The sequence below is a fragment of the Mus musculus genome, chromosome 7, assembly GCF_000001635.26.
Source record: "Mus musculus strain C57BL/6J chromosome 7, GRCm38.p6 C57BL/6J".
Classification (NCBI taxonomy): domain Eukaryota; kingdom Metazoa; phylum Chordata; class Mammalia; order Rodentia; family Muridae; genus Mus; species Mus musculus.
Window position 1 is genome coordinate 107,671,237 of NC_000073.6, and position 22,747 is coordinate 107,693,983.

The 22,747-nt window shown below is 44.4% G+C and overlaps 1 protein-coding gene across 16 annotated transcripts in view; it reads left to right on the forward strand.

Annotated features, from left to right (window-relative positions):
* The window catches only part of Ppfibp2 (PTPRF interacting protein, binding protein 2 (liprin beta 2)), a 153,537-nt gene that overhangs the window by 76,190 nt on the left and 54,600 nt on the right, over positions 1-22,747 (forward strand). For 10 of the 16 annotated variants that reach the window (XM_030242235.1, XM_006507443.3, XM_006507444.3 and 7 more), the window contains 2 exons: positions 10,526-10,618; positions 14,624-14,737. In XM_030242235.1, coding sequence (XP_030098095.1) covers positions 10,526-10,618; positions 14,624-14,737 — 207 coding nt within the window. Of the gene's footprint in view, positions 1-9,043; positions 9,701-10,525; positions 10,619-14,252; positions 14,522-14,623; positions 14,738-20,342; positions 20,733-22,041; positions 22,187-22,747 lie in introns of those variants that run through there. The other 6 variants (XM_006507452.4, XM_006507455.4, XM_006507448.4 and 3 more) reach the window with 6 other exon arrangements.

The window sequence follows — 22,747 nt, forward strand, 5'->3', positions numbered from 1 at the left end:
CATTTATTGCCTCAGACTTAATCCTTTAAGTGGGGCCTCCTCTACAAAGTCTCTTCTGCCTTTTGAAGGTAGAAATTTATTCATCTCTTCCCTATGTCCTTGCTATTGCTGTACACACACAACTTTCTCTGATAGTATTTATTATGCCTGTTAAAATGCTCAGTAATACCTTAGTCATTGAATAAGTGCATGAATGAAGGATGATGACACAAATGTTGGTTAACCAAGAAGCTATTTAATTCATTACTTGTGGACTTGGATGGATTTCCTAAAGGTGGGTATTTACATCCCTGGATGATGAGAATCTCAACCAAATAGAGGAGGGCAGAAGGGTCAAGGTTAGGCTAGAATCACCTTTGCTGGACTGATGGTAGCTAGAGTCGGCTTCTATTCTATGTTCACATTGCAGTTTACCTCTGTACCAAAGGTATGATAGTAAATAGTAGAGAAAGTAGAAGTTTTCTTGGGAGTAAATGAGATTTATAACCTCCAGGAAGCCAAGAAATGTGGGGGACATTTTCCTATGTGCAGGGCTGTACCCATATTGTTTGGTTACCTTGGTAATATAGGGGTTGTATTCTATCAACTGGGGATGGTCATGGTCAGTAGTTCTTTGCTTTTTCAACAGCTGTGGTTTGCTGTGCAAAGAAGCTTCTTTGATAAATCCCAAGAGCTGGTTTTCATCCATGGATCAAAGGATATAGGAATTTAGGATGTAGTTGAGAATTGTATTAGTTTAACAAATTGTCAATAGTAGGCTTTCCTCTCGGTTCCATGACCTCACCAGTGACAGGAATTGGTTAGGTTTATGGTACCAGGCAGGAATTCCCTAAGGTCTGTGTTTGCTGTTTTGAAAGGCTTTCATGGTATGGTTGTGTTTGGTGCCTTTTTTTTACTTTATGAGAAAATACCTGTTTCAGACAATTTAAGGATGGGAGGATTTCTCTTGTTCACAGTTTGCTGGGTGCTGTCTACTGTGTCAAGGAAGATATGTCAGTAGGAGAATGAGGTGGCTGGTCACATTGCATCCAAAGTCAGGAAGCAGAGAGAGACGAATACAGTTTATAATGATTACAATATAAGAATTTCAATAGCTTTCAATGAGTAGTCATGGAAACCTAAATTTGCGGGGGCTACAGAGATGGCTCAGGAGGAAATCAGCCTTTCAGTGAAAGCTCAAGAACCTGAGTTCAAGTTCTAAGAACTGAGAAAAAGCTGCTTTTTCCTTTCTGTTCATTCTTGGACCCCAGCTCAAGGAATGGTGTAGCCCATGGTTAGTGTGGGTTTTCCTTCCTCAGTTAACACAATCTAGAAATTCCCTCACAGACATGCCAGAAATCTGGCTCCAACATGATTCTAGACCCTGTCAAGTTAATGGCATTAACCATTACAGTATAGCTTTTGAGATTCAGCTATAGTTTTAGTGGCTCTGACATTTCTCCTGAAGCCCTGAAGCATTGGGACTCATTGATGTTTGCCTGACCATTAGGATTCGGCATGTTCTTCTGTCTAGGCAGCCTGGAAGTAATAACTTCGTTCTTTTACTTTCACATTTTTCTTAAAGCACATGTTATCTAAGTGGTTAATGAAGAAAGAGTCAGGCATAGTAGTACATGCTTTGAATTTCAGCACGAAGCAGGAAGATCATAAGTTCAAGGCCAGTCTAGGACTATACAGCAAGACTTTGCCATAATAAATACTTTTTTTAAAAGGTACTGCCCAGTGTGATGTACTCAAAATATATTCACAGGTAAAGTACTTTGATATAAGTAAACATAGTCTGATCAGTTGGAGCAGTGTGTGCTCTATAACAAGGATCTGGGAACTACAATTCAGGGCTTATAGGAAGTGATGAAGGAAATGGGGCTCCAGCTTGCTCAGCCTGAAGACCATGATACTTTATGTCAAGCCAGGAGGACAGATGTACTCTGACAACCTTAAAGAAGTAGCTTTGGAAAGCAGCTCTTGACTCTGATAGTGATGTAATAGCCAGAGCTGTTGAGGATCTGGCCTGTCTTAGGGTTTTCCCATACTCCTGAGTGTTTTCCGACGTACCACTGATAGCAAATATGGCATCTGCCTTGCTCCATTTGATCTAGAACCAACTCTGTCACTAAATTCAGTCAAGTACAGCACTGATGGTAGTCTTTTAGATGTGCCAATCAAGGAATGGTGCAGAACTGTTCTTATCCAGCATCCCTGAGAATGTACCAGAGTATGTATTAAATGAAGGCCATGCTTTCCTAGTAGATCCTGGACAGGCTATAACAGTCATGTCTTTGGGATTCTGTTTCACCCCAGCCATGGTATCAAACACTCAAATGCCATCCAAAGCTCCATAAAGGGCTGTGCATAGCTAGCTGGATCCCTTGGTCGGGATCCAGTAGAGGGGGCAGACTAGGGACAAGCAAACATCATAGAATCTAGTAACCCACTATAGTTAGTGATGACTTTGAAGAGGCTCCTGGGTCGGGGGTAAGGGGGTGGTGGCAGAGTGATTTAACTGGCCTAAAGTCTAGATTGAAACAGAAGTAAAACTCTGATTGTTTTTGAAGTGTGTGTCTGTGCACCTCGAGGCCAGAAGATGATACTGTTAGATCTCATGCTGTCTCTCAGTTCTCCACCTTACTCCTTTGAGGTAATATCCCTCACTGAACCTGGAGCTCATGGGATTTTGGCTAGGCTGGTGGCCAGCAAGGTCCAACAGTTCTCCTGTCTCCACTTCACTCCTGCTTCCCAGACCTTGAGTTGTAGGCATGTGCTCAGCATTGCCTGGCTTTTTAGATGAGTCCTGGGGGTTTGAACCGAGGCCGTCATACTTTCATGGAGAGCTCAGTTTACCCTCTGAGCCATCCCCTAGCCCCTCACATTTCAGCTTTTATGACTACTGAAACTCTTTTTTTTTGGTTTTTCGAGACAGGGTTTCTCTGTGTAGTTCTGGCTGTCCTGGAACTCACTCTGTAGACCAGGCTGGCCTCGAACTCAGAAATCCGCCTGCCTCTGCCTCTGCCTCCCAAGTGCTGGGATTAAAGGCGTGCGCCACCACGCCCGGCTGACTACTGAAACTCTTACTGTATTATTATAAACATGTATGTAGCACAAAGGGCTTAGAGTGCACAGCAGATGTTTGTTAAGAGGAAAAAATTGTGGCCATGAAGATCTGACCCAAACCACAGGCACCTTCTCGGGGCAGTGGAAAAGTGAACGTGTCTTCAGCTGTGTGTGCCAGAGGCATGACTCCAGTCCTTGGCCTGCAGTGCATTCTGGGTGGTCATTTGGGCCTTTCTTATGTTCCTTTCCAGCCTGAAAACATTTGGTTATTGTTCCTGTGGCTTGTTTGTACGGATCTTTATAGACACTTCTTAGATGTTCTGATCAGAAATACTGCCTCTTGTTCTCTTGAACAAAGGCGGCGGGGGGGGGGGGGTTTAATTAAAACTTTCAGGAGTGGGAATTAACAGCCTCTAACTGAACCTTGGTCTCTGGGCTTAGTTAGACAAAGCCATTTAAATGATTTCCATATTCTTCTGCGCATTCAAGGGCTGTTTATAATGCTGAGGAATTAGGAAAGCTTCCTGCTTTAAAAAGTGCATTCTGTACTTTTATTCCCACACGTTTTTTAATGTATGCTGACTACCTAGGTGGCCCTCACTGCTCTGTGGACAATCACATTATTACTGAATGAACTGGGTATCTGAGATGAGGTGACTTGCTTGAGATGGCAGCCTGGCTCCTAAAACTACCTGGTCTGTCCTCTTGACAGCTGAGGAGGGGGCAGTAGGAACTCTGAGAATGAATGTGGAAGCCCCCGTAGCATATTAGGGTTCCTCTGCCTTGAAGTTCAGTTGGACAGTGGATGGGTGGGGCCCAGAGAACCTGCAGCTTTGAGTCTCAGAGCTCCCACACCTGCCCATGTGTTCAGCTGTGCAGGACATGCAAGCTCTTTCAATATAGCCTTTTTAATAGGTAGGCTTATATTCTTATTTACCTATCATTGTGCATCTCCCATTTCACCCATATCTTCTGGTCTTCAGTTTCTGTTTTTCTTATCCCACCCCACCCTAGTACATGCCTCTGGGTCAGTTTATTCTTGTATTCATCTCTGTCTTCACCTTCCTGGAGGCAGACAGGTGGTGGATAGAAAGCCAGCCTTTCTACACACAAAGGAGACTCACTGCCCCTTTAATCCCAGTACATCTCACATAGACACGCCCAGAGCCGCACATCAGCTCTTCCTATGATAATCCTGGTTTTAACCACAGTGGTTTTAGAACTGACTGCCTGGTTTTAAAAATTACCAGCGCAAGCAAATCTAGCAAGGGAAGTCAGAATTCCTTTGTAATTCAGTATTATATGCAAATTGCAGGAATTCCTTCCTGTAAGTCTGTTTTCAGAGTAAACTTCAGGGATCATGTGAGACAGATGCATTAGCAAGGCTTTTGGTTACAGAGAACAGAAACTCAGTTTGAACTAGTGCATGGACTAACAGGAAGGCTCTGCTTTCAGACATAGACAGGGAGAAGAGCATCCTGGTTGTTTGGATGATTAGTTTCTCCCTCCATCCCTCTCTCCCCTCTCCTCTTTCTCCCTGCCTCTCTCCCTCTCTTCCCCCCCCCCCCTTTTCCTCTTTCTCTCTTTTCATTGACTCCTTTCTTCTTTCCTGGTTTGTGTGCTTCCCCTTCCTTTTCTGTTCTGCATGCTCCTTTATAACTCATGACTCCTGGCTTCAATAGAGGTGATGCTCTTGGCCCACATTGGACAAGTGATGATTCCATGAAAGCAGAGTTGAGAAGGATCCTCAGCCAAGAGTAATTAATCCAAGCTTTCTTCATTTCTTTTCCATAGCAAAACAGCAAGGGCGAAGTTGCATAGTCTGAGGTTTTTACAAATACGGAAGGTTTCTTTTTGGAGACCTAAGTACTCCTGATAGATTTATTGCTGACTAAAAATGCAGTGTTCTACAAGATGTAAAAAGCCATTTTATTTTTTGTTTGCCTTCAACTTCAGGCTTTCTGGGCAGGAGGAACTTATCCAGAGTAAACATGTCAGAGCTGGAGAGGTGGCTCAGTGGTTAAGAACATTTACTCATGCAGACCTTGGTTCTATTCTCAGAACCTGCTTAGCAGCTCATGACTGTAACTCCAGTTCCCGGGGACCTTGACACCCTCTTCTGACCTGTAAGGGCACCAGACACACATGTGGTACACTGACATATGTGCAGAAAGAACATTCATACACATAAAAAGTAAATAAGTTAAGTAATTCTTTAAAAAAGAAAAAAAGAGTAAGTATCTTAGCTCTCCAGGGACAGATATGAGGGGTTTAACAGGAACCTGTTTGGTCAGTGTTCTTATATAGAGACCCAAATGTCTCTTTATGCAGATACTGCTCCTGCTGGAATCTTAATAGCCAGTTATGTCCTTTTTGGACACACATAAGCTTTTCTCCATTCCTTGACTGTTCATCTAGTAGCTGAGCCTGATCAACTATCAGGATACATCTCAAGATCCCCAGCCAAAAAGAAAAACACCGGGCTGGTGAGATGGCTCAGTGGGTAAGAACACCCGACTGCTCTTCCGAAGGTCCAGAGTTCAAATCCCAGCAACCACATGGTGGCTCACAACCATCCGTAACAAGATCGAACTCCCTCTTCTGGTGTGTCTGAAGACAGCTACAGTGTACTTACATATAATAAATAAATAAATCTAAAAAAAAAAAAAAAAAAAACCAGCATCTATGGCACCGCATCTTCATGAAACCTGTCATACTGGTGTTTGGAAACAACCCACCCTTAGGCTCAAGGTGTGTGTTTGTTCAGCCCCAGTGGTAGTTGCCAATCCTATAGAAAATGAGATGACCTTTAAGAGAAGAAGCGTGTTGCTCCTGTTCCCAAGGACTTTGGACCAAGACTCCCGAGGCTTAGGGAAGGTGTTGAAATGATGGCTCTCCTTTTTGTCTTGCCTCTGAGAGATTTGAGGTTCTGTTTTTGTTTTTGTTTTTTTTTAAAGATTGTAAAAATGTTGTTTTATGTGTATATATGAGTGTGTGCACCTAAACTTGTACACCGCATGAGTATAGGTGCCCATGGGGGCTAGAAGGGGGCATCAGATTTCCTGGATCTGCAGTTACAGGAGGTAAGCTTTTAAATATTGGTGTAGGGACATGAACTTGGATCCTCTGCAAAGCAGAAAGTGCACTTAACCATTGAGCCATTTCTCCAGTCTCTGAGACTGAATTTTAAGGGATGGAGTCTCTGAGTCCCAGTCTTTACCCTATTTTTGAAAGGACACTTTAACGACGATGGTGAAACTTTACAAGTTCTTGATGACAAACATACAAGAAATCTTTAGAGACCCTTCACTCCTTGTTCCAATTTAATTCAGTGATGTGAGGTGGGTGGTGTGTTTCACTAAATACAGCATTCCTTAGTTAAAATGCAAGAAATTTGCAATGTCCTTTCACAGTGTAAGTTTTATACAGATGCCCCTTCCCCAATATTTTTAGGTAATTACCTCAACTTACAGTATTAAAACAGGTTTTTTCCATTTATACCTATCAATCTGTCTGTCTGTCTGTCTATCTATCTATCTATCTATCTATCTATCTATCTATCTATCTATCATACAACATGGTATACAGCAAAGGACAACTTTCAAGAGTCAGGGCTTTTGCCTTTTACCATGGGGATTTTGGGGATCAAACTCAGGTCATCAGGCTTGGCAGTAAGTACTTTTACCCCCTGAGCAACTTTGTCAGTCTAAGAAGTATTTTTAAGAAACTCAAAGTCTCATTGGCCTTTATCTCATCTCTGCCCTTCTGTAGCTTCACCACTTCCCCAGAAGAGAATGCTGATGAAAAGCTATGAGGTAGCCTGGAAGCCTTTCTGTTGTTTTCCTTACACTGTCAGTAGCTGTGGAGCTGGGCTGCATTTCATCATCACGCCATGGGGCCCCTTTTGCATTTCACTTTGTTCATTACCCATCTTGTATGTCTATGCTAGGCATAAATATGAGCCTTATGTTTGAAATGCTGCAAGTAAGTGGTTCATATTATGGACGAGACATCTTTTGTTTAACTACTCTCCTAGATACATTTTCCAACTGTGAGAGTTGTCACACAGTCAATAAAACAATACCCAAACCAAATTTTATAGTTGAGCTATCCCCAAATTAAGCCCATACAACAGAACACATACTAGTTAACTACATAGTAATTTGAGCATATGATCTACTTGCTCCATAGTTCTTTATCTGTTGAATGGGTATAAAAATAATGTTCACTTCATGAGTTCATAGGAAGAAATACATGAATGACTGTGTGAGAAGTATTGTGGGCAATGCCTGGCTTCTGCTATGCACTGAGGGTTCTGTGCTTGAACAATACTGTGTTGATGTCTCAGAGCTGCTGTGACCTTTGCTGTGTGTGTTTTCCTTCCATCTATTTTGTAAGCATCCCAGGAAAGCAATGAGTTTTATTACTGAGCTCTGTTTACAGTATCGTCCTAGGCATAGTTTATCCCATTACACAAAGTCTCTCTGTGAAGCATGAGCAATTCCTTTCTTGCCCAGGACTGGGTAGACCTCCTCTAGGTGGTCAGTTTGATTTCCAGGTAGTGAGATCTGCCTGGATCTCACTGTCCTGATAGACTGGCTCTGCTCCTGCAGTGATTCCTACTTGTGTGCTGCAAACTCTGTGGTAGGCATTTTCTGTACTAACTGAACTTACGACTCTAACTTATTTTCTTACCATAACTTTTGGGTTAGTTAGTACAAATAGCTGCTTCAGCCGGTGCCTGTACAGGTAGACCTTGTATTATAATGAGGGACTGGTTTGAATGACTTTCGTTATTAACTCTGATGGTATGCACTGTTCCCAGAAACCACCAGAGGCCTAGACAGGATAGTATCTATGCAAGAACCACCTAAGTTCTATGAGTGCCACCTGCCTGGCTTTCCTAGGTCTCTCACTATGGGAGGGTCAGAGTTTAGACATGGTGTCAGTGGTACACAGTGTGGGAGAGTAAGAGCCTTTACTATTTATGGACATGGGGATATGTGGCACACATAGGGGAATCACATAAAGACCCAGGAACAAAGGCAGAGAGAATGAGGTAGGATCTGGGCATCATGCAAACCGGTTTCCCATGGGAAGCCTTAATTGGTGGGTTTAAAGGGAGCAGATGTAAGATCCAGCCAGAGAGATAGCATCCACCTTCAGTTTGCTGGCAGGTGTCTAAATAGTGCCTCTGCATGAAGTGGTGGGAAAAGAGAGGCTTCCAAGTTATCACTGGTCTCCCAGTCAGAACCATTCTGGCTTTGTCCACTACTGCAGGCTGTCAGTGGTGACTGAACCTTACTGATGGTATGGGAAAGTTAGGCTTGTACTTAAAAATAGATGCTAACAGCTGGGTCTCGTGGTACATGCCTGTGATCCCAGGACTCAGGAGGCTAAGGAAGGATTGCAGTGAGTTCAGGACCAGCTTGGCCTACGTGGTGAGGTAAAGGCCAGAGATATATGGTGAAACCTTTGACTCACACAAAACAAACAAAAAATGGTGTCATTTTTGGGTGTGTGTGTGTGGGGTCAGATCTAGAAAATCAAACTGACCAACTGGTCCTGGGCAAGAAACAAAGGGAACAAACATAAAATTGTAGCAGTTTCTGTGGGGTAGCCTATAAATAACTGAATACAGCACAGTGACCATGGGGATTTGCTAGAGTCTCCTTTAGCCCTTGGTCTTCTCTTATCTACTTCCTGTTGGACAAGTTGTGATTCTACGGATGGACAGTGTCATTTATAAATGTGGTTTTGACCTTGGAAGGAAACACATATTGGTGACTTGTAACTTTCCCCTCTGCCTTCTGAAAAGCCCCATTATAAGCCTTTTATCGAGAGAATGTGTCCTGCTGCTAAGAGCTGTCTTCTTATCCAGTTCAGGAAAAAAACCCAAAACCAAAAAAAAAAAAAAAAAAAAAAAAAAAAAACCAACAACAGTGCTGATTCTGGATGCTGAGCAGTCTGCCATGTGGGTGTACCTAGAGTATCAGCTACTCAAGCAACAGTCAACTGCCATTCACAAAGAAGCCATTGTGATAATGAAGGCCCTTTGTCTATGGCGTGAAAGAGATTGTATAACAGTGGATGAGATGGTGCAGGTTTGGGCTGGACTGGAAGGAAGGAGAGTGGTGTCACCAGGTGCCACGTGCCATCTTAACTGTGCCCCAGGCTCAGGCCACTACTGTCCCTTCAACAGAATCCCAGTGCTTCTCTCTCTGGTGAGGCTTTATTTTGCAAAATGCTTACTCCCCATGCTGTTCTAGGTTGGGAGTGGCTCTGTCACTTGTCTGTCACCTGGAATGGAGGACTGAGGAGGTGCTCGACCTCTCAGAGCAAGGTTGGAGAGCCCACTCTCCAGCCTGAGATGTAGGAGGAGCTAAGCTTCCTGATAAAGTGTGCCACCCCTGGGCCTCTCGGACCTGCCCTTTTGCACAATTGTGCTTTTCTCCCGTGATAAACACCTCCCTCAGGAATTGATCCCTGACACTAGACCAGCCCAGATTATCAGGATAACAGCTTTCCCACTGAGCAAGGGGATCTACCTTTTCAGACAGGCGACCAAGACCAACCCTCTCTCTGCACGCTGGTTGTGGATCTTTGGTTTCAGCCTTTTATTCGGCATGGAGGCAGGCAGTAAGCATGGGTGAGTTGGGGTCAGCTGAATGCCATTAGGAGCTCTTCCCCAACTCCCCGCCAAACCCTACAAAGTGACAGCTACTGCATCTGGCTCAGGACAGTTTGTAGAAGCGTCTCCTCCTCTACCACTTTGTACCCTCTCCCTTTTCTTTTCTTTCTAGTTTCTGGTCACTCCACGTTTATTATTTTCCCTCTGTTTCACGTTCACTCTTTGCGATCCCCTGGGTGTTGTTTAGATTCCTCTCAAACCTGTGTCATTGCAGCTTTATGCTGTCAGCCTAAGCATAGCTGAGACATGCTATGTGGCAATGCTCTTATCATGGCTCCGTTTGGAGTGGTCCTTGGTTTCCTTGGTTCTCTAAATGACTGTGATGTTTAGGGTGTAGTGAATCTGCAGAACCCTGTCAGGGAAAGTTGAGGAGTCCAAGATCATTGCCCTACTTTCCCCCACATACGTCCTTGGCAAGTGGTGCTGTCTCTAGTCTCCACCCAGAGCAGACCCTTCATAGGCTGTGCTTCCGGCTGAACCAGACCCAGCATGCCCCAGCCCATCAGGTCAAGCCCTGCTAGTTGGTTGGAAGCTCTCTGGAGTCCCTTGTAGTCAAGGGTGAGGTCATCAGGGGTGGTTTCACCATGTTCTAGGACACACCTTTTAGTGGCATGTGGTCTGGTTCTCTGAATTATCTTTAAATCAGTTTTCCTGTTCTGGGATTGGTTTTGCACACAGCATCACAGAAACTATCCTTATAAACTGCACTCATTGTGTACTACATTTGGAAGTGGGAAGTGTTTTTCTAGCCTTTTAAGTGTGTTATTTTTTCCCCCTCTTCAGTCCCAGGTAAATCACCACGGTGCTGCTAGTAATGAAACCTACCAGGAACGCCTGGCACGGCTAGAAGGAGATAAAGAGTCCCTCATACTACAGGTGAGTTCTCTTCTTCCGCAGCTTCCCCAGGAAAGGGATGCACAGTGCGAGTCCTCTGTTGGAAAGCGTTGGGAACCCATTTATTTATCCTGTGCTGCCGAGCATCTACCTCTGCACACTTCAAGCCCTGTGGGCAGGCTGAAACTGGGTGCCAGCAATGAGCAAAATGGGCCCCGTCATCCAGGAGCCTGTAAGTCTGCTAAGGGAGATGAGTACATCTTGTGTCACTAATAAACCTGAGCCGCGAGTGCTACAGGCCCCAGGGAGCAGGCTAATGGAATCAGGTCCATGACTCTGAAGCTGGATCCAGACATGTCACTTGGATGCAGATCTCCTGCTCTGGTAGTGTGAGCTAAGCTTTTACTGGCTCTCTTGCCTCTATAAGAGGAGCAGAACTTTAAAACTTCTTGTAGAGAGAGGGCACCAAAACAGCCTCTGGCTTTCAAAAGCCCATGCTCTTTGGTAGGATATAACATTGGGCGTTCTTCCAGAGAGCTTATACTGCATCAGGAACTCTTTGTTGTGTTATTCTTCAAATGTACAAAATCATATAGCAAATGAGTATTAAGGGTGGGCTCTGCATCACATATGGATAGACAGTTTGGAGAATTAGAGATTAATTTCAGCTTCTTACAAAGCTTGAAGGGTGATGAATAAGTCTGGTGATGGAGGCTAGGGATGCATTTGGTAGAGTGCTTGCCTAATCTGCATGCAGTCTCTGGATTCTATCCCCAATGCACTGGGATGTTGCACACCTGTACTCCCAGCATTTGGGATGTAGAAGCAGGAAGTTCAGAAATTCAGGGTCCTCCTAAGCTACATAGAAGGTTTGAGGGATATGAGGATCCCCTCATCACTTACACACACATCTAACACAAATGACTTGTGGTGAAATGGAGGAATGGGGGGCAGTTGGGGTCTGGGTTGGCCCCAGGGTGTGGCCATCATTTTGGAGCACTAGGGATGGTGAGATGGTAGTACACTTATTTCTTTCTCATTTTATGTTTTCATTTTATTTTATAAACATAAGATCAATTAGTTCTTGTAGAAACTGGAAATTCTGAGAATATCAAGAAGCAGATTAGGTTAACATCAGCCCTTTGGTTGTGCCCCTCTCACCTTCTTTAAAATGATTGAGCTCATATCAAATATACACTTTTGTAGCCTAGTTTTATTCTTTTGTTTGCTTCACTGACTTTTAAAATAATTAAATCATTATAAAGTTATTGAATATCTGAATTTGTCAGACATTGGCTTAGGATCCTGTGGGTATATCAGTGAGTAAAATGGTGTGTGTGTGTGTGTGTGTGTGTGTGTGTGTGTGTGTGTGAAAGAGAGAGAGAGCGCACAAACCTGAGCCAATTCCTAAATATTTCAGGTAGTGATAAGTGCTATGGAGAAAAATAAACGGAGATAAGCAGTGTGCAGTCAGGAGCTCCCTGGCAGGAGGAAGCTAGGGAGGCAACCAGAGATACCTGGAGGAGTACATTCCAGGCAAAGCTGCTGGTCAGCCCAGCCCACCCACAGAGGTGGAGTGTCCTTGGTGTGTGGACGGAACAACAAGAGGCTATTTTGGCTGGGGTCCCTGAAAAGAAGGGGTGGGACCCCCTTGGTGAGTAGCAGGGGCCTGTTTTTATAGCTCAGGTCCCTTGAGGTATGTGCAGTTTGACACCTCATCTCCAAGACATGATTCACGAAAGACCATTCAGTTTAGAATTATGTAGCAGGGAGTATGAAATTGCAAACTTTTGAACTAGGACCCTCTGTGAGTGAAACAACACATTGCTATTTAGAGGGGATTATAATTAATGAAGAAGTCTCATGTAATATTGCTCCCTTTCACGGTCATTTCTGTTCTCAGCAAATTCTTGACTAATCCCTTTTAAAATAATCTGAACACAGTTGAGCTGTTGACTACTAAAGGTGAAAGTTGACCCTCATGGTTTCTGTTCCTCCAGGAGCTGTGGGCAGACCATCAGCAACTCTTCCATTCTCACTTCTGTACTGTCACTAGTGGCCTGTGAAGCTGGTTTGTCAGCAGGGCATGGCCTCTTGCATAATCCATATTACAGTTGAGTCAAACGAATGAGTTGGAGGAACCCTTAGCCCAGAATAAGTTTTCCCGGGTTTATCTGTAGAAGAACAAGATTCATGTCTGTCCCCTCCCAGTACCTAAAATGTTGTTTACTATAGGGCTCAAAAGTATTTGTTCTCATAGAACGAAGATAAAATTCTAAAATCTTTAGTGCCAGTTTCCATACTTCCTGACTCAACAGTAGAGTTGATCTGAGGCCTAGAACACCCCCTGTAGTCCCATGTCTTTGGTCTTAGGTAAAGTTGACCCATGTGGCCTGTACTGTTCCACAACCCTACCCCAACTGTTCCTTAAGTATGGTGTAGCTTTATAAATTTTAATCTCTCTAGTAGGGCCAACCATATGACACCTCCCCAAATAGAAACCCTGAATCCCAAGAAGCACAATCATTTCCCAGAATCCCTCTCTTTTGAAGAGGAGTTACTAGTAGAAAAGACCAGTGCTGCTGATAGTATTTACCAACAAGGACCAAAACCAAACAAAGTAATACAACTAGAGACGTGGCTCAGCAGTTAGGAACACTGATGATTCTTCTAGAGGACCTGAGTTCCATTCCTAGCACCCACAAGAGCCCCAATTCCAGGCCATCTGATGCCCTCATCTGTCCTTGAAGATCCTGTACACACATACATGCAGGCATATACCCAGACAGGACAACCATATACATAAAATTAAGAAATATTAACAGTAAAATAAAACCGTACACTGGTGTGTTGTTTAAATGGGCCTGGTTGGTGCAAGAAGCCCATCTTTGGATTATTGGAATGTCAGTACACTCTGTATCAGGTACACGTGTTTCAATCATTCACTCATTATTTGGGTCTAGAAGTACAGTGTATAAAGTGGGCAGGCTTTTCTATATCTTCCAGAATGGGAACTTTCTAAATCATAAAATTCATTTAAACACTTATAAATGAACTTATTCATGCTTCATTAATCATTACAGAATGGGAAATTAAGGAGACTAACCTATATATAAAGGACCGTGTCTTCAACCAAGAAGATCTTGATTTACTATTCATTGATTTTTTTTTTTTTTTTTTTTTACCTTTCTGGAAGGTCACCCATGATCTTTCATATTCCTATATGGAACTATCTCATAATAAATAAAACATAGAAAGGATCCTAGGGATCATTTGGGTAATAGAAAAGGCTACCAAAAACAGCTATATTTTAATATATATATATATATATATATATATATATATATATATATATATCAAAATGCCTTTGTTTAATGTATTTTTCTTAGTATTTGCATAGACAATCTTAGGGTTCCTCAGAAAAATGCCTTCTTCTGCCACATGTGTGCAGTGTGGCTTTGGTGTTTATATGACTTAGAGTCATGTTTTGACCTGTAAAGCACAGAAACCTTTCTGGAGCCAAGTTTTGTCAGTGCTAATACATGCCCTTTACGTCCTACATTCCTTAATTGCTTCCAAACACTGGCTTGATAGGTGAGCAGTCCCCACACCCGTATGTGAGAGGTAAGGTCATTGGTTGGTTTTCATAAAGGTTTGAATCGCTCTTCCCCATGAGGTGGCAGAGCCCTGCCAAGAGCTGAGCTATGCCTTGAAGTCAGGCTGCCTTATTAGAGGAACAAGGAGCAGGAGTCCAGCCCAGAGGCAGCTCTCTTGTCTCTTGGGTAGCTGCTTTCCTCTTGAGTCTGTTAAGAGCAGGAAATGTGACCACGGCCATTTAAGCAGTGGGTAAGATTCCCTGGTAAGAAGGTGAAATTCTAACCACAGTTGCTTTCCTCTGGGACACTTCCTCAACTCCACTCACGTAAAAGAGAGGCCTTCTGTCAGGTGAGTCTGAGTAGGTTGCTTTACCCACCCAACAATGACGACTTCTCTGCACCCCACCCCCACCAGTCTAGATCCTCCACTATTGTTTATGTTCTCTAACAGGTGAGCGTCCTCACAGATCAAGTGGAAGCCCAAGGAGAGAAGATTCGGGACCTTGAAGTGTGTCTGGAAGGCCACCAGGTGAAGCTCAATGCTGCAGAAGAGATGCTTCAGCAGGTACGGACAGGTGGAGTGGAGGGCTTGGGGCCTGAAGCAGCTCCGGCGTTAAATGCCCCTTTATGGGTTCCTTCTTACTCTCCCATGATGCCTGGAGGTGGGGTTGGCTGTGCACTGTGCAATGTTTAGACAGCAGGTGAAACCAACCTGAACACTGAGGGCGGGGCGGGGTGGGGCGGGGCAGCCCAGTGGGGAAATAACTTGTTGAGCTGGTTAGACAGAGTCCCAGGAGCACTTTCTGCAGGCCATGTCGCCTCATCTTATCATAGAAGCTGCCATCTGCTAGGGTGGCATCTGAGGTTGTAGAAAGTCAACTTGTTAGTGTATTTATTTTTGCACTCCCCCCTATTCTATCCCTCCCTTTGTAGTTTCCTCCAATTAAAAACTATCACACAAATACCATGTTCCTGTAATTTAGTAGACATCAAAAAGGAAAGCAGTAGATAGCTGTTTCCATACTTTGTAAATAGAGTCCTCTACTTATGTCCTTTTGTTGATTCCAGTGTATATATAACATGATATGCAAAGCTATAGTCCTAATGGAGGGACAGCCTAGTCCTTAGACTATAATTAAATAAGATGTGGCGACTCTTCCATTTGAAAAATGTAGCTGTGTAGCTATCTCTACTACCACTTACAATTATTTTAAGTAGAGATATCAAAATTGACCTAACCATTCTTTATTCTCCAAATAGTTGTATCACTGTAAAAAGTGAGCTGTGGCTATTCCGAGGGACGATGAGTTGTGGAGAGTCCTTAAGGTCTGCTGAGCACATCACTAGACTTTTGGTTCAGTCTATTTATTCATAGGTTTCCTTTGCTTCAGTCATCCTGTGTTCTTGGCTATTTTGGAAATTACAGCACACTGGAAGTTTACACGTCTGTGACGTGTGTGTGCTTTGTGGCTGTTGATAGAATTCCTGCCATAGGGAAGAATCTCACCTTCTATTCAAAGGAGAGCCATTCCCTCAAAATGATCAGATTTACTGAGATGACTGATCGCAATCCTCTCCTCAAGGCTCCAGGGTTTGGTTTTCTAACTGTCAAGTTCAGCTTGTGAGCACAGGCTTTGTGTTCTACTGCTGGCCTGCTAAGTGTCAGCGTTTCTGGGTGTGTTAGTTTTGTATGGGTGGATTTGAAGAATTTAGGGGGAAGAAAAGGTAAATGAGTATCTCAATGGACATGTTTTTATAAAATTGACTTGCAACAGCTTGGAATGTTGTTATTAACTTTCTGTCCTTCACTCCCGATTAATAAATTACACTATTCTGTCTCAGTTTGATTTTGTTTAGATTCTATACTATTTTTCATACTTAGATTTTTTTTTCTGAGAAACTATGATTAGCAACAAGAGGTCTTTTATGGAATTAAAAACCAAATTTTGTCTTTTAAATATCTGGAAAAGAAAATAGTCTGATTGGGAAACAATCTTGCATGAAACACATGGGGATCGAGTTTTCAGGACTTCCTGAGGTGTGTGGGGGAGGGTAAGGCAGATGATAGACTATTGTAAACAGTTCAGAAAGAGACCATGAAAGTGACTGTGTGAGAAAGTATCAGAGGGCTGCCGTTTCAGGAAGGTGGTACCTGGCTAGAAGCCAAGCTAGAGAATAGCTGCATTGTAGTGCTGGAGCTGTGCACCTCTCTGTGCTGATGCTTTCACGGCTGCTCTACTTCCTGCTATGACAGTGCTCCTGTCAATCAAGGAGCTCAATGGAGGGAGGTGGCCAGCACTCCTGGGCAGAGGCTGGCTTACCTGTCAGCAGTGTCACACAGAAAGCAGTTGAGCCTTTTGAAAACCTTAGGTCAGTTAGCTTTTGTATCCTATTTCTTCTAGTTCCATTGCTCTTCCCATGTGCTTATGAGTAAGGTATCAGGCAGGCATTGGTTTGCTACCCAGTATTGTCATTCATCATCTGCTATAATTTGTCCCTTCTAGAACTTGACTGACTAAGTTCTGTGTCTATGACTTTCAGTACAGTCTCTCAATCTTGTAAGAGTAGCATTTCATAAAGGTTACACATTTAAATTGTGGGATGCATTTGAGCCTTAGCTCACACTAGGTGTTTGATGGACTTGGTGTTCCAGCACTGGATCTCAAGTTCAGTATTACTGCTGTCCTGGAATCTGTCCGTGAAGACCCTGGGTCTTACACCCCAGTACTGGTGCAGTGTTGTTTACAACCTGGAGTAGTATAGGTCTTGTGAGCTGGGGGCAGGTACAGACTTGCTCCGTCTGGCTGAGATATCCTTGGCTGCAGGGCTCTTGGCTTCTGGTGTTTGGAACGAGAATGACTCATGACCTAGAGGCAGAGAATGGACACAATCGCTTCTTTCTGCCTGTCCTGCCAGACCTGGCCCATTGCTCTGAATGAAGTCTTTCCCTGTCTCCAGTAGGGCCTTCTGTTTGCCTAGAACCCAGCACTTCCTGGGGATGTTGCTGGTCCAGATAACACTGTACACTAATGCATCCGGTCTAAAGGTAACAACTGTTTTCAGTGCTAGTTCAGTGCCTTTGTGAACCCAGTAATGCAAGATATTCTAGTTTTGTTATTTTACACAGAGGTAAACATTAAAGATTTAAAGATATCCTAAAAATTTTTCAATTCATTTCAGTTTTGAAATGTCCTATGTGAACCTCAGAGTAAATAACTGTAGGTTGTGCCTGGCAGGGAGACCTCTAGTCTACAATGTATGCTGTAGACTTCCCATATCCATTGGCTACAATAGCACTGGGAGACTATCTTAGTTACTTTTCTGTTGCTGTGATAAAACAACATGACCAAGGACATTTAGAAAAGAGTTTATGGGAGTTCATATCTCTAGAGTGTTAGAGTCTAAGACCATCATGGCTGGGAACATGGCAGCAGGCAGGCAGGTGGGCGTAGCGCTGGAACAGTAGCCTGAGCGCTTACATCCTGATCCACAGGTTTTAGGCGGAGAGAGCTAACTAGGAATGGAGTGGGATTTTGAAACCTCAAAACCAACTGAGTGACACACCTCCTCCAGCAGGATCACGATTCTTCTGAGATAGTTCAAATACCTGGAGACCAAGCTCATGGGGAGCGGGGAGGTCATTCATTTAAAGCAGCACAGGGACTTAAGAAAACCTCGATGCGCTATGCATAGTTCAAACCCTGCATGTCGTTCAGCTCCAGCAATTCCACTGAGCTGTCCTTTCCCAAATGTCAGACTCCTTCCAGGAGCCCAGGAGGAAGAGGTATCCACTCACCCAACTCACAGGCAGGCCTCCTCAGATGTCCCGAGACTGCCCACCTGCCAGGTGGCATATCTAAACATGGACTCATCCAGTCTCCAGGAGAAAACACAAAGACCTCTCTTGGTATTAGATTAAACCACAAGTAGACAGAACTGATTCAGGGCCAGGTCTACCTAGACTGCAAGTATACTTGAAGATACCTTGGAAAGGAAGGAAGGATGCAAATTGTCCTGACTTTGTGAAGCCATCATCCTGCTCTGAGAAATGGGGGACAACATCTGTGTGTTTCAAGCCTCCAGCCTGTCCTAGAGCCCCAGGGTTTATGTGAAACTGACTGAGATATGGAGTGACTGGGAGTCAGTGTGCCTAGATGTTGATCTGGGAAGGTCAATAAATATGCTTTTATTTCTTTTGATTTATGACTATTATTGTTATTGTTAGTGATGCTAGACCTCGTGCATGCTAGGCAAACACAGCCACTGAGCTCTGGCTCTTTGCTTCCCTTTCTTGACGAGAATAGGGATGAAGTCTGGATTCTAAATTGTACATTTCTGCTGTTTCCTCATAGGAGAATAACCTGATGGTAAGGGGCAGGGTAATTGTCAAACAGCACGCATAATTGCAGGTCCTACCCTCAGCAAGCACAGAGCTTGCTGGAAACTTCTTTCAAGGCAGCATGGATGTGATGGAGAGGCCTGTGCCAGTGAAAGGAAATCTTATTGGTTTAGAAAGTTCTAGAGAGAAACAGGAAGTACCCAGACCTCAAGACAAAGACAAAGGCTACCCATGGAGGTGTCTTAGCACTTATCAAAATTATGTACCGCTATTCCAGTTTTGTTAAAAACATTTTCATGCAAATGGCCAAGTACCTGAAGACACTGTGCAAGGGTTTTAAGGCCTAGGCACAGGCCCTGTAATATGCTACAGAATGAAGATATATGTATATATCATAACTCTACACATTCTGGCAGGCACAAATACCTATCTGAGGAAGTGAGATAAGGCAGCAAGTCATGAGTGAGAAAAATGTTCATTAATTCTCTAAAACCTCTCTGAGAGATTTTAAGACACGCATACCTAGTTTCTTCAGGTTTATCAAAATTGATGTTGTATGTCTAGACATTAGTACAGGTGGTACATCAACCCATGCTGCAGGAGAGGCTGTGGTTTCAAAGAGACTCAGTCAGAAATGAGCCTCAAGTGACCAGAGTAGGTTGGGGGACCCATTTTCTGCAGTGTTCCTCGTGAGTCTGGCTTCCTGGCAAGGCCAGAGCCTTTGACTTCAAAGGGCAAAGGGACTGGGTTTTGCTTTCTTGTCTGTCCGCAGCCTGTTCTTTCCTTCTGGTTTCAGGTTGCTGGGGGGGGGACGGGGGACGGGGGACGGACGGGGACGGGGGATGGGACGGGACTACGATCCCCTGTCATTGGTCAGTAATTCCCTGGGTCATGTTCCACTCCTAAACATGGAGGTAATTGCTTCAAGATGTGGCCCTTTATAGAGGGAGAGAATGAGTTGAAAGGCAGATCTCTTTTTTTATCAGCTCCAGTCAGGTCCTGAGCTTTGGAAAAAAGGAAATGGCTGATTGCTCCGAGATGTAAATTCACTTTTATCTCTGAGAGGGGAGATGCCCGTGTGTTTCTGGAAGAAGTTAGTGGTGACGGGGAAAAGAGAGGGGCACGTAGTAATTTTGTTCATTATTTTTCTAAAGCATCCTTACCCAGTTCCACAGTCCTCCCAGTAAGTGAAATAAGCCATCCACACCCCTCCTCCTCCTTGCCCTCCTTTTTTTAGATTGCAGGCAACCTTGAGATAGTCCGGGGCACGAAGCCCAGTGCTGCGTGGGAAACTTGTTCCCTCTGCATTCAACTGCTGCCCCTCTCCATCCATCATGGTAGCTGCAGGACAAGAAGCAGTGCCCAGTGGGGTCCCACCCTGTAGGTTGGGAAACCTGGGCACATTTGTTGCTCCAGACAGGCGGGTTGCACCCAGAGCTGACAGCAGTGCTGGAGTGACAAACTAGAGGGACCCAAGGACATTTTCCTTAGTGTAGACAGAATAAAGGTAAAGGCAGCAGAGGAGATGGGAGAGCAAAGTGAGCGGTCAGGGACACCTGATACAGGGAAGATGAAGTAGCAGACAGCCACCTCTGCTGAATTGACTCTGTGGAATCTATAAAGGGCCCGATCTATAAGCTATGGCTAAAGTTTAGACATCAAATCCAAGAAGTAAAACTGTTTTGCTCCCTACTTAGGTGAAGGCAGAAGGCAGGCTACAGGCAGTCAGACATCTTGTTGAGGAGTGAAAGGAGGAGGAGGCGTGGGGGAAAGGGGTAGGAGAGAGTGTTCTTTCTCTTTCCGTCATACACTCAGGCACTCGTGTGTACACACACACACACACACACACACACACACACAGAGGCAGCATACATTTACTTATGCAGAGAATGCAGGGACAGGGCAGGGAGTCCAGAGGCTTCTTCAGAATGTCAGAAATTTGATCATGTTTATAGCCCAAGGAATGAGAGCTGATGGTGAGGACAAGATTAAATGCCGGCCAGAGTGCATGATTGATGGTCCTATCCCAGACTAGCACAGAGCGTGGTGGGAACTCCTTCCAAGGCAGCACAAAGGTGAGGGAGTGGCTAGGTCCTGGTGAATGGGAGTCTCTCTGAGTTCGAGCAAGAGGAAGAGCAGGGGACTCCACCAAAGACTACTGGTTACCTGCCAAGGTAACTGATATTCACCAAGTCCTGTCAGGATGGGCAGAGGTAGGAAGGTCAGTCAAAGTGGTACACTTCAGAAACAAAATCCTAGAAGTATTATGTTTTTGTTCTTTCTCTCCCTCCCTCCTCTCTACTTTCTGCTCCCTCCCTCCCTGCCCCTTCTCCCTCTCCCTCTCTCTTCCGGCTTCTTCTTCCTTTCCCTTCCCTCTTCCTCTCCCTTCCCTCTCCCTCTCTCCTCCATCTCCCTTTCCCTCTCTCTTCCCTTTCCCTTCCCTCTCCCTCTCCCCCCCTTTTCTTTCTGTCTCTCTGTCTCTCTGGGTGGGGATTTCCCTCTCTTCCCTTTCCCTCTCTCCTCCCTCTCCCTCTCCCCCACCTTTTCTTTCTGTCTCTCTCTGGGTGGGGATTTCCCTCTCTCTTCCCTTTCCCTTCCCTCTCCCTCTCTCCTTCCTCTCCCTCTCCCCCACCTTTTCTTTCTGTCTCTCTGTCTCTCTCTGGGTGGGGAGGAGCTGCAGGGTCAGTATAGCCCAATCTGGCTTCCCCCTCACTCAGACTCTGAGTGATAGGGTTACAGATGTGTGTCAACACACTCAGCTTTCTGGGATAGAAAATAGATCATGAAAATGAGAGAACTTGACAGAGACAATGACAGCATGTAGTCTGTCAGACTAGCTTTAGAATGAAGTGTGTGTGTCTGTATGTATGTGCGCGCGAACGTGCACACTAAGATTTAAGAAAGATGAATGAGCTAACAGTGGAAAATTCTGAAATAAAAAGAATGTAAGTTTAGTGAATGGTGATAGGCTTTTATTGTGTTGATAGATAGGAGGAGAGGTTATTTGACAAGAGCACATTGTGGGTTGTAAGGCTTAGAGGCATAGGAGAGATTTGGAACTGAGAAGAACCAGCCAGGAATGAGTAGTTTTACCAAATAGTATTGGTAGATAAGCTGTAATCAGATATGGTGAGTTTGTATTGAAACTGATGGGTATGATTAAATTACTTTCAGTAGCAACACTCAGGTCATCAGGAGTGGAAACAAATAAAGACTGAGATTTGGCTCCACCTGGGCCCTTGTAAACAAAGGCCATCAGGTCTGGGGCCTGGGGGAAATGGGGGAAGGATTGTTCTGGTATAGATATGAATACAAATGCAATGACAAACCTGGAAGTACAGAGTGGCCAGGGAGACAAATATTGCTAAAGAAAGTTGATAGACCAGGAAAACAGGGAGTTACTAAGTAACCAGTGGACACAGAAGAAGAAATTCTAGGTTGAGGGAGCACGGGGGATAGCTGAAAAGGTCAGGCGAGAGAACTTGAGAGCTAAAGAGTTAGGAGACAACGCAAACACATTCTGGGCACAGATGAGGACCTAGTTGTGACCCTGACGCTGAGAAGTAAAGTCTCCAGGAGCTGAAGTCGGTGTGAAGCTGAACAGACGGATACAGGACGGAGCAGCGGCCGTTCACAAGGATGCTGAAGCTCCTGAGGAGACGCAGATTGCCCAATGTAGGTAGAAACGCCATTGATCAAAGACGGATGCCTGTGGGGAGTGGAAACTGTCTTGCTTCTGGATATTTGGGAAAATGTGCTAGACCTGAGCTGTGCTCCCTTAGAATACATGTGAATGATTGATGGGAACAGATCGTGAGGCATGCCTGATTATGGGAGACTGGTATTCTCTGTGAGCTGGGTTGGAGGCAGTCCCAAGGTGGAGAGATGGGTGTGCTGTAAGTTGTGTTGGCGGGCGCAGAGTGGTCTTTGTCTGGGATGACTGGGGAGAGGGGAACATACGGTGTCAAATCCTCATGTTGGACGTAGGAGGCAGCATTGATGCTGCAGGATAGCTGGTGCCTGTTAAGTTGTGCCCTTTGGAGAACCTGGTTCCTATCAGTGGCCAGGGGCCTTGCTGGGTCTTGAGATAGAGAACTGAGCTAGGTTGGCTTAAACTTGTTGAAGGCTGACTTTTTTTCCCCAACAACAATGAACATTAAATTCTTTTTTTTCTTTCTATTTTTTGGTCTTTTAGTAGACACACACACACACACACACACGTACGTATAATGTAAT